The 12,459-nt window shown below is 42.3% G+C and overlaps 1 protein-coding gene across 1 annotated transcript in view; it reads left to right on the top strand.

The window, feature by feature from the left end:
- Positions 1 to 11,787, top strand: part of Gpr139 (G protein-coupled receptor 139) — a 44,875-nt gene extending 33,088 nt beyond the window's left edge. Inside the window, exon 2 of the mRNA XM_036176591.1 lies at positions 7,387 to 11,787. Within this exon, the coding sequence (XP_036032484.1) occupies positions 7,387 to 8,321 (935 nt within the window). The 3' untranslated portion in view covers positions 8,322 to 11,787. The remainder of the gene's footprint in view (positions 1 to 7,386) is intronic.
- Positions 11,788 to 12,459: the final 672 nt, after the last annotated feature.

The following is a 12,459-nucleotide window of genomic DNA, read 5'->3' as shown; positions in this document are numbered from 1 at the left end:
AGCTACCACATTATTGGGATGGTTATTTAATTTCTTTTTCAGTGTGTATATCTGTGGGGTGTGTGTGTGTGTGTGTACTGTGTAGAAGCATGCATGCTTAGGAACTTGCGGCAATTAGAGAAGGTAGCTGGCATCCTTCTGTATCTCTCTCTATGCTGTTCCCTACTGACTTGGAGCTCACTTTCTTTTAGCTAGCCTATGTCCAGCAAGCCCCAGAATCTTCCTGTCTCCCCCACCACCTGTCATGCTGTAGTTAAAGACACATGCAGGCACAGCTGGCTTTTTACATGGGTGCTGGGAACCTGAGCTCAGGTCTCCATGCTTGTGCAGCTAGAATTCTTAGCCACTGAGCCGTCTCCTCAGCCTTCCCATCTGTAATATCCTGATTAAATATAACAACTCAGATGGTATAGTACCATCTCTTGCTTCCCACCTTTTAGCTGTGTGTCTTCAACAAGGGACTTAACCTCTCTGAGTCTCAAAGTTCTCAAATCATACTTCTGACCTCACATGGTATTGAAGATGAAAAGAGATGTTGTGAAATGCCCAGGACATAGTAAATGTCCAATGAATAAGTGTTAGTTATTATTATACACTAGGATAATTAAGTCATTGAAAGATTAATTGTTAAAGATAAAAAATGGGGGGGGGGACCAGCAGAACTAACAGAAATTAACTCAGAACTCCAAGTGTTCCATCTCCCCAGCCAGCTGTCTCCTCCAAGGAACCTTCAGGGACATCATAGTCATCACAGACACCAAAAACATCTCTGGAAGACCTTGGTCCTTTCTCCACAGCCAGTAGACCAATAGGCGGGATGACCTGGTAACAGGACTATACTCTTCTCCCTGCCAGCCCCCAAATCTTCTCAAGTCTGAGGACTGTAAGCTGTACATGCAGGAAATGAATCCTCCCAGGAATATCAGAGCTGCTTTGCAATCCCAACGCATGGACTTTCTGTTCCCTGAGAGCCCGAGGCTGTCCAACTGCACCAGGACTGAATAGAGCCTGAGCCAGTTGGTTTTAGAGGAAAACTGTGAAATGCAATTTCAGGCAGTGGTGATCTGGGTTTCTCAGCTCACTTGCCCCTTGCAAAGGTGCACCAACTCTGTCAACACCGCTTTCCCTTTGTGGAAAAATGTCTGACAGTGGAAATGATGGATTTTTTTCATATGGGAAGTTAAAGCAACATCAAGCCATAGAGTTGACGTCCCTACCTTCCCATTGCTTTTCTAGAAAATCAATACACAGGTCCTGCCAATTCCCCCAAGTTCACCTCAAGGTCTCCTAAGTGGCCCTGATATTAGCCTGGGATTGGGGTGATCTCTCTGCTCACACAAAAGAAATGAGAAACTCAGTGTCAAGGATTAGTTTCTCAAGAGGGGCAATTACTAGAAACTTCAGGAAATGTCAAGTATGAATACCTGGCAATTTTGTTGGCTTTGATGGCTTGCTTGACTTAAAGCATTCATTAGGTGGGGCTGGAATATTTTTTGCAGCATTTCAGTTTGGAGAATTTATAGCACCCTGCTTCAAGCTGTGTTCAGCTGGGAAGGAAAAGACAGGGTCACAGACATTCTACAGAACGTTTCCTGGGGAGACCCTGGAATTTACCCATCCCTGCCTCCTGAAAGTTGTGGAGGCCACAGGAATAGAGAAAATTTGGCACTGCTCAATGAGTGAAGAAAGATTGTGAGAAATGACAAGACTTTTGTAAATTTGAATGACTGACTGGAGACCCTTAGGAACCAAGTAGATGGCTCAGTGTGTAACAGCATTTACTCTGTAAGCGTGCAGACCTGAGTTCATATCTCCAGCACACATAAAAAAAGAAATTGCCAGACATAGCTGCAGTGCCCATAACCATGGCATCCTGGGGAAGAGACAGTTGGATCCCAAGAGCTCTCTGTCCAGCCAACCTAGCTGAAATGGAAAGCTTCTAGTTCAGTGAGAGACTTACCTCAAGGCAATAGGGAAGAGCATGACGGGGAAGATACATGATGTCCTACTCTGGCTCCTCTCATGGCTTAAACGGGCTTGTACCTACATGCTTACATGCATCTACCACACGGAGCAAACCACACACATGTGGGGAAAGACGGAAGGAAGGAAGGAAGGAAGGAGGGAGGGAGAGAGGAAGTGAGGAATTTAATATGGGAAGTCACAAAGAGCTAGGACCTCTTCCTGGTTTCTTCACTTGCTTGGTTTCTTTGGACAACTGATCCAAATGTCCAAATATCTGTTTCCTCATCTATAAAATGGCAGGCTAATCTCATTATTTTGTCCTTTGAACACATCTGCTTCACTCCCAAACCTTTGCACATGCCATTCTTACTGCCTAGAATCCTTGTTCCATCGTGGCAGACTCTTTGTTCTCACCTTGACCGAGCTCAAATGTTACTCCTCATCCCTTGCCTTTATTCTGCTTGGTATCACGATCTGGGATTCTCTTGTGTGTTGTTGTCTCTTGATTTGCTCATTTATTTATTTGGTCTTCTTCTTACATTCTCTCATCCCCATGACAGAAAGAAACTTGTCCATTTTGCTAATCCCCATGTCTTCAGCACTTCATGCCTTACCTAGATTTGAACGAACCAATGAAGGACTTACTGTGGGCCAGGTACTGCTGTCTCTGTGAAAACTGTCTTGTTTAAGTATTCTTCCATCTGAGATCAATCTCATGAAGTAGATGTCTTGATTAGTCTCATTTTATAAAGAAAACTAAAGCACAGAGTGATTGAATAAATTTTCCCCAAATCTATGAGCCAGTAATAATAGAGCAAGGGTGGAGCCCCAGGTCAGTCCTGCTCCAGATCCCACAGGCTTGGCTATTGTGTGCTCTATGTCATCAGGACCTACAGGCTGATTTCTAGGAAACTCTAATTGTATGATATTAAGTCCGGGAAAGTAAGGACCAAAGGGCAGCCCTTTGACCCAGACACCCTTCCTAAACCTTTGCCTTCCACTGTATGCGTTCTCATTTATCTCATCAGTGTGTAACCCTTGAAGGCTATTTACACACTCTGAGTGGAGACCCTGACAGCTACAATACCAATTTGTACCCACCTTCAGCCCATGCATGGGTCATTGCCTGCAAATATAGGTGCTTAATACTTGGTGAAAGGATTTCCAAATGAATAAAACACTTTGAAATGCTTTCCAAGAGAACACAACAAAGCTGTTTAATAAAAGAGAGCTATTAAATGCAAAAATGCTTACAGAGCAAGCGCAAATCAATGTAAGTGTTCTTTGTCTTAATAAACCCAGAACATCATGCATTCCCACCCCTGGGCCTTTGCACATGTTGTTTTCTTTATTGAAATGCCCTCTCCTCCCACATGTTTTCCCTGTTTACCTGTTATTGGCTGTTTTTCACTATTTGGCTCTTTTATTCTTAGCTCTTTTGGGGGCCCACACCCAGCTCCCAAATACACCACACACACAGAGTCTTATTCTTTCTTTAAAATGCCCGGCCTTAGCTTGGCTTATTTATAGCCAGCTTTTTCTTAATTTAAATTATCCCATCTACCTTTTGTCTCTGAGCTTTTATCTTTCCTTATTTCTGTATACCTTTCTTTACTTCTTTCTCTGTGTCTTGCTGTCTAGCTGGGTGACTGTCCCCTGATGTCCTCCTCCTTTTCTTGCTCCTTGATCTTTCCTCCCAGATTTCTCCTTCTATTTATTCTCTCTGCCTGCCAGCCCTGCCTGTCCTTTCTCCTGCCTCACTATTGGCCATTCAGCTCTTTATTAGACCAATCAGGTGTTTTAGACAGGCAGAGTAACACAGCTTCACAGAGTTAAACAAATGCAACATAACAGAATGCAACATACCTTTGCATCATTAAGCAAATGTTCCACAACATAAACAAATGTAGCACATCTTAAAATAATATTCTACAACATTTAATTCCTTTTTTGTCCCTTGATCTTAGCTTGAACATCACCCCCTCAGAAATGTGTTTTCCTGTCTCTGCTCCTGGTCTACTCCTTCCTATCACACACATAACCTGAATTTGTGTAGTTCTTTGGTGAATATTTTTCTCTCCCTATAAATTCCAAGATAGATTAAAGCAAAATAGACCACATCTGTTTCATTTACCATCTCTTTCCTGCTCATAGTTCATAGGTTCTTAAAAACACTACTGGGTACACTAACTTTTGGGATATCTGGTCTATAAATACAAACCATCTTATTTTAAAGGTGGTATTTCCTGAGGTGGGGTCTTTACAGAGTACACACTCACCATTATTCTTTATCAGGTACAACGAGGGGGTCCCCACCCCATTGAAATAAATATTATTAAATGATAATCTACAGCACGAACCTTGGTCCTGGGCTTGAAGCCTGGCTAATACAACCAGCACTCTGTTATATCTGAGTGCTTTGGATAAGATCAAGAATGACACAGACATAAACAGAGTAATAGTCTGCCCTACCAGCTACTGAGAGGGCATGGAACAGCTGAACTGTACTTTACACATTCAGCTGTTGGGAGTGTAAATTACTAAAACCACTTTATAATTAGTTCTCAATATCTAATACAGTAGATGCACACTGTAGGCTCATATGTTCCAACACTTGGTCCCCAGCCAGTCTGCGACATGGAAAGTTGGGAAATCTTTAGGACACAGAACCTTGCTGCAGGAAGTGAGTCCCTCAGGGCAGGCCACAATGCTTGACAACCAGGCTTTGCATCAATCACCTCTCTGCTTCCTGACTGTAAGCACACGTGAGCTGCCACCTCACGCTCTCACTGCTGTGCCTTAAACTGTGTGCTAAAATAAACCATTCCTCAGTTAAGTGGCTTCTTGCTGGGTGTCTGGTCACTGCAAGCAGAAGAATAACCACAACTACACATTCTAAAACATAAACTCACTTCTGTGTGCGCTACCCAGAAAACTCTCATAAGGATGTGCTTCTCAGTGAGAGTCATACTGAGACATGAACTGGCACACTCATAATGGAAAAATCCTGGAATAAATTCAAAAATGCTATGGGGGGGTTGAAATACAAAACTATATGTAACATGTGCAGAATTTGTATGTCTTAATTAGGGTTTCTATTGCTGTGGAGAGACACCATGACAACAGCAATGCTGATAAAGAAAACATTTCACTGAAATGGTCATTTACAGTTCAGAGGTTCTGTTCATTACCATCATGGCAGGGATCATGGTGTTGGCTACATCTTGATCAGAAGGCAACAGGAAGTGGACTGTCACTCTTCCTGTTCTATTCTTGAAGAATTCTTGAGCAGCTTGAGCAAAAGAGACCTCAAAGCCCTCTCCCACAGTGACACACTACCTCCAACAAGGCCATACCCACTCTAACAAAGCCACACCTCCTAATGGCGCCACTCCCTTTAGGGGCCATTTTTTTTCAAACCACCACATTGTACTAAGTGGGTACAACGCTATATAGTTGCTCACACGAATAAACTAGAAGTCAGAGTATTGGCATAGCTAGGTCTCAAAAATGTACTGCTGAATACCAAGAGGAGAGAATGGGATGGACTAGGGTAATAATGACAGTATGGAAGAGAAACATCAGGCAAACACCACCCTGAGCACAGACTCTGGTTCCCCTGGAGAGACGGGAGGGAAACAATGACACTGGAGCTCTCTCAAGATGGACTTCACCCCTACCTGCATGTCATCCCTCTCTTATGAGGAATGAACCAATATAAGAAAATGTTCAAATCCCTTCAGTTGTAGGACCAGTGCACCAGGCTCTGGGTGTGCGCTTGTTGTAAGAGGGTTTTATATGTGAACTATATCATGCTTTGCCTTGTGTTTGGGTTCAAGGCCTTGCTGTGCAGTCCTGGCTGGACCTCAGTCCTCTTGCTTTAGCCTCTCTTGTGCTAGGGTTATAGGCATACACCCACCACCATGTCAGTCTCAGGTAATGTTTTAAATGGCTACTGAGAAATAAGTGGGGTGAAGAAAGGGAGCACGTAGGGAAGGGATAGGAAGGGGGGATAGGAAGGAAGGGAGGAGGAGGGGGAGGAGAGAGAGAGAGATCAGACTCTGGCTCTGTTCCTAGACCTCAGACAAAGGATATAAGCTCTCTGAGACCCTCATTTGCAGAGCAGGATTGACAGTGTCCAGAGTTGATTGTAAGAATGAATGAGAATCCGTTTTATCTAAATAACTTTCAGATATCATCCACGGGGTTATTGCTTTTGAATTATTCCCTAATGCCTTTCTAAATGCATCAGGGAGATTCATGTTTATAAAACTGATCAGAGTGTATGTGTGTGTGTGTGTGTGTGTGTGTGTGTGTGTGTGTGTGTGTTTTAAATACTCATCTAACCCTGGGAACAAGAATATTTTGCTATTACTTGTACAAAAAACACATCCATGTGTGATAAATGAGTGTATATAGATATCAATTATTTATTGGCTATGATTATCCTGAGGGAAAATAAATGGGATGATTAGAGAACAGAAGTAGAAGAGAGATTTCTATTTCTTTTGTGATTGTTTTTAAGTATGCACAATGTATGCTGATTGCTTGCTCCAAAACCAATGCAATTTATTTTAAAATTAATGTGCAGGTCATCTCTTAAATGCACTTCAAAGGAGGTCCTAGAATATAAGTTCCATGGAGGTTCTTAAGAAGTCATGCTGCTGAAGATGTAGCCAAGCGGTAGGGCATTTGTAAATAAGTAAAAACCCTGAGTTCTGTACCAAACACCACAAGGAAGGTATGCAGCTTAAGCATCTTGGAGGCCAAGGCCTCCTGGTCCTGTTGCATCACTCACAGTCATGGCATCAGGAACAAGAGGCGGCTAGTTGCATTGCGTCCACAGTTGGGAAACACAGAGAGATGAATGCTTATGCTCAGCTGGCTTTTTCCTTTGTAATTGGTCCAGTACTCCAATCCAAGGACAATGCCACCCACTTTTAGGGTGGGCCTTCCCATCTCAATTAACCCAATCAAGAGCTCCTTCACAGACATGCCTGGAGGCTCATCTCCTGGGTGATTCTAGATCCTGCCAAGTTGGTGATCAGCATTAACCATCACATCCATATTTCCAAATAATCAGTCAGACAGACTAATTTAGAATGGAGGATTTGGTCCAGGGATAAAACACTGAGTCTCCTGAGCACTCAGGGATCCAGTTTCACATCTGTAGTTGGATAATGTTAGCATTATTTCTCCCAGTTGCATGAGGCACAAATAAACTATAACATGAGTATATGTTCACATTGTATCCAGCTGTTCATTTGAGGTGTGATTTGTGGTGCTGAGTGTCCCACAGAAATATTCATTTGATCCTTTGACATGTATTAAAGACCCCTGGAAAGCTCAAGCCCGGGGCCCCACTAATAGCCAACAGTCATCTTTGCCTTGGGAATAACCTTGATTATCTTATCTCCACAGCAAATATCCTGACCGTCATCATCCTCTCTCAACTAGTGGCCAGGAGGCAGAAGTCCTCCTACAACTATCTCCTGGCACTTGCTGCTGCCGACATCTTAGTCCTCTTTTTCATCGTTTTTGTGGATTTCCTATTAGAAGATTTCATTCTGAGCGTGCAGATACCTCAGATCCCTGACAAGATTATAGAAGTGCTGGAGTTCTCCTCCATCCACACCTCCATTTGGATCACAGTCCCCTTAACTGTTGACAGGTATATTGCTGTCTGTCACCCACTCAAATACCACACAGTTTCCTACCCAGCCAGGACCCGAAAAGTCATTGTCAGTGTTTACATCACCTGCTTCCTGACCAGCATCCCATACTACTGGTGGCCTAACATCTGGACTGAAGACTACATCAGCACCTCCATGCATCATGTCCTTGTCTGGATCCACTGCTTCACTGTATATTTGGTGCCCTGCTCCATCTTCTTCATCTTGAACTCAATCATTGTCTACAAGCTCAGGAGGAAAAGCAATTTCCGCCTCCGTGGCTATTCCACAGGGAAGACCACTGCCATCTTGTTCACCATCACCTCCATCTTTGCCACCCTCTGGGCCCCCCGCATCATCATGATTCTCTACCACCTCTATGGATCACCCATCCAGAACCCTTGGCTGGTCCACATCATGCTGGATGTTGCCAACATGTTGGCCCTTCTGAACACAGCCATCAACTTCTTCCTCTACTGCTTTATCAGCAAGAGGTTCCGCACCATGGCAGCTGCTACACTCAAGGCCTTGTTCAAGTGCCAGAAGCAGCCTGTACAGTTCTACACCAACCATAACTTTTCCATAACAAGTAGTCCCTGGATCTCACCAGCAAACTCACACTGCATCAAGATGCTGGTGTACCAGTACGACAAACATGGAAAGCCTATAAAAGTATCCCCGTGACCCCATAGGGCTGGCACTTATGCCTCTGTGTAATCTGTTTCCAGATGAGAGGGTGGCCCATACTCTGGTTGAAGAGCTCTCCTGAAGAGTGCTAACCTGATTTCCTCTCTCCACAGACTGAGCAGCTCTCAGACTGGCCGATGAGAAGAAAGGGAAGAGAAGAAAGGAAAGAATGAATCTTGTTTTTCTTTGTGTACTTGTTTTCACAAAAATCATCCTGACAGCCACAGTTCCTGCTGGCTTAAAGATGCCATTGGCAGTTATAAATGCCACCATACTGTGACCAATAAAGACCACAGTAGAGAAGTAGTTAGTGCTGGTACCATCTACAGCCACTAGGAACCAACCACTAGAATGTGTGATCCACCAAGTCACCATAGTGTGTAGCTGAGCCACACTCTTCTTCCGAGAGTGGAGGTCATTCATCATTTCCCTGTACCATTTCCAGCAGTTAACAGGGCTGACTGATTGGGGATTTTTTTTTTCCCAAGATACCCTTTGTCCTTGAAAGAGCTGTGGTCTCCAGGTGGCCCTAGCAATTCTGGCTACAGAATGACAGCATGGAGAAAGGGAAGTGTCAAATGCCATCCAAACTGTTGCTGGAATATCTATGGGGAGATTCCCAACAAACATGACCATGTCCTTAGACCTCAGGTCTAAGGTGCAGTTTTCTATTTGCCATAATGTACAGATTTGATGTCTCCTCCAAAACAAAGACCCTACCTGGTGTGTAGGTGAAAGGAGGAATTCTTGAGCCCAGAAAAACAAAAAATCAAGCCCACTCTTGCCACTGTTTCAGTTCATCCCTGTGTGAGCTATATCTGTTCCTTGCATTCAAAATCCCTTCCTACTGTGGCACTGCATACTCTTCCCGGAAATGCTTCCTGTGTCAAGTTGTAAGCCCTGCATCCTTACTTGCTCAAGCCCTCATCAAATGTTTTCCATGAAGTGACCTCTTAACTGGAGATAACTGCAGCTCTTCTGGTGAGAAGGGATGCCTAGCTCCCACCATAGCCCAGCTGGCATGGCCATATAAGACCCTAAATATAAACACAACTGTCATGGAGGGGTAGTTGTATCAACCACTGGTCTGTCCCTTGATCTAAGTGGCTCAGTCAGGTGGTGCCTGTTATCAGTAAAACTCTTTAACTCATATGCTTCAAAGGTGACAAAATTTATTCATTTTTCTCCCCTTGCCTGGTCAAAGTAAGAACAAATCTAGGATGCAGTGATTGATTAGAGGCTTCTCTGAGAATTACCACATGTATGTGCAGACAGAGAATACACACATATAGACATGACTATCTTAAACTGGGCCTGTGATGTGCTTTAAAGAGGATATACACGCTAGAGTTCCTATTATTTTGCATTTTTACTTGTACCTCTCTTCCACATTTCCAGTATTTGAACCCATTCCTGGTTTGGAAGAAATCTTCCACAATGATTTTTAAAACTGCATGGTATTTTTGGTGACCAAGCTAAACATAGTCACCTGGAACACTTGCTTCCATAGGCTTGATTTTTATTGCATTTCCTCCCTAAATTGGAAGGCACGTCTCTGTTGTCTTAGAGGTTCTGTAGCAAAGGAATGGGATGGAAGGGCCCCTGGGGCAACACAAGTGCTAAACCTCGACCAAGGCCCTTCATGACTAAACCAGTGCAGTTTGGGATTGTATTGTTCCTGTTGGTGTCTTATTCCTTTTAAATGACTTATGGGTGAGTCTCACCAGACCCAATGGTTAGATTCTAAAGTCAGTGAAAAAAAGAATGACCTTGCAGGGCTGTGGTTCCTGTGCACAGTCCCTCAGGAAAGAGGACCTTTGAATACCCAGGAAGCTGCATTTTTCTCCAGTGTTGGGACAGGCTGCAGATACTTTGGCTGAAGATAATATAGAGTCAGCTGGTGTTTAGGGAATGTGTTGTATTATTGTGATGTGTCTGAGAACATCAGGACCCAGATGCAGCAAGCCATTACCACTGAACAGTTTGCAGAAGTTATTCATGTGAGGGATGAGCAGAATCCCAGCTTCTATCTCACTTCCTCCCCAGAGCAGATGCTCAGTGAGTGAAATGTGAGCAAAATCCTCCACATCTCTTGAATTGTATTTCTTTCCCCCCCCCAAGCATGTACAAGTGAATGTATGTTCATTAGCTGTGTGTATGACACAATTCCACTGCACCCCCTATAAGTAAACATTGACCAAAGGCTACCTATGCTGAATAGATATTATATATGTATATGTGTGTGTTTATTTATTTTTTAAATGCATATCTCTGAAAATGTTAGTTTGAGCTAGCTATACATAAGCGATTCAAAGTGCAATATCTATGAAGGTTAACCAATTCCTTTTTGAGGATGTACACACAAGAGAGAGTAAGACTTTGACTCTCAACGCTGTCTGCTCTGTGTTTTTAATCTCTAAAACAATTAATTATTTAAAATCTGGGTGTTCCCTGGGAATGCTTTCCCCAGACACTCATTTATTACTTTTCTTAGCAGTAGAAGTTCTACCAGGTGATATGGCAGCATCCTCTGTTTTCTGACTACATCTCCTATTTCTCTAAGTAACCCTTTAAGCTAGTCCATGGAAGTACTCCAGAGAGTCATTGCATATTCTCTCTAAAGTGCACATGGATACCCTTTGGATTAGGCTGACATAAACAAATATATATAATCAGCCTAACCCAGAAGGTATATACATACATATATTGCCTGAAGTTTATTTAAGATTACAGAAGGAACATTCACTTATTATTGATAATAATAACAATGGACGATGATAAAGTTTTTTTTTTAACTTTAAAAATTGTAAGCCTTTACATTCAGGCCGGGTTTGGAAATGAAGCCTTGACTACTGAAGCCTGTCACATTAACAGCTGCTGCTAAGGGCAAACACCTTAGCCTGGGTTTTTGTGGTGCTTCTTTCAAAGACTGTTCATTATCACCTCCATTGCTGTGTGATTTGTTTCCTTGGACATGGTGACAGTGTAATACATGTACATGCCAAGTCTTTCTCTTAGCAATTGGAAGCCTGGGGAAATAAATGAAGGGTACAGCAGACAAACCATAAAAGATAAGCCATGCAAAGGCATGAACATCCATGTTCCAAACACCTTGCCATAGAAAAGGGTTATTTTGCACAGCTGGTGCCTACTTGTCTGACATGGGGAGCCCTTTGAAAGTGCATTAAGGACTCTACTACTGACTACTACTGCTTGAAAATGGAACAAGAGGCCACCACCGAAAAATAGTAAATGCCCGTATTTTCTTAACTAGATGAAATATTGTGTTTGGACTAGTTTGTATTCTAATAAATTCTAATATGGTGCGCACTTGGTGTTTGCTATTTGCATATATGGTCAATAAACTGCAGAATGCTGGTTTTTATTCATATTATTTTTAATTGATAAATCATAATTGTATACATTTATGGGGTGCAATGTGATGTTTTGATATGTGTATTAAATGTGCAATGATTAAATCAAGCAAATCAATATGTTGCCTCATTTATATATTTGTGTTGACACATTAGAAACTGACTTTTGTGTCCATTTTGAAGTTTACAATGTATTACTTTGATTAGAGAACTTCTTCTATTGAACATTCTTCTGTTGGATAGCATCTTTGTACCCTTTGACCAACAACTCCCCACTCCTTTGCTCCCATTTCCCCAACCTTCTGGTAACCATTCCATTCTCTACTCTTAAGGGCTCAATGGTTTTTTATTTGTTTTTGTTTGTTTGGGGTTTTGTTGTTGTTGTTACTTCTACACATAATTGATATCATATGATGTTTATCTGTCTAGAGCTGAGTTATTTCATTTAGTATAATGTTTTCCAAATATCAAAATACTGATGGATGTTTTTAAATATTTTTAAATTAACATTTTACTTACATGTTGTGTTAAATGTTAGCATAATAATAGAATCTCAGGTTGGAAAGATGGCCCAGCCATTAAAGGCTAGACTCAAAACCAAAAAAAAAAAAAAAAAAAAGACCAGAGTCCCACCTGTTTCTTTGTTGGTCGTATGGATTTCAAAAGGTTAGACCATGAAGTTCTGCTTCCTGGAGTCCTACATCACTCATTATTTGCTATACATCTGGATTCTCTTGTGATTGCACCCTCTGTGAGTTGTT

The sequence above is a fragment of the Onychomys torridus genome, chromosome 1, assembly GCF_903995425.1.
Source record: "Onychomys torridus chromosome 1, mOncTor1.1, whole genome shotgun sequence".
In the NCBI taxonomy this organism is placed as follows: domain Eukaryota; kingdom Metazoa; phylum Chordata; class Mammalia; order Rodentia; family Cricetidae; genus Onychomys; species Onychomys torridus.
Note: the sequence above shows the minus strand (reverse complement) of the source record. Positions and strands in the feature narration are given on the sequence as shown.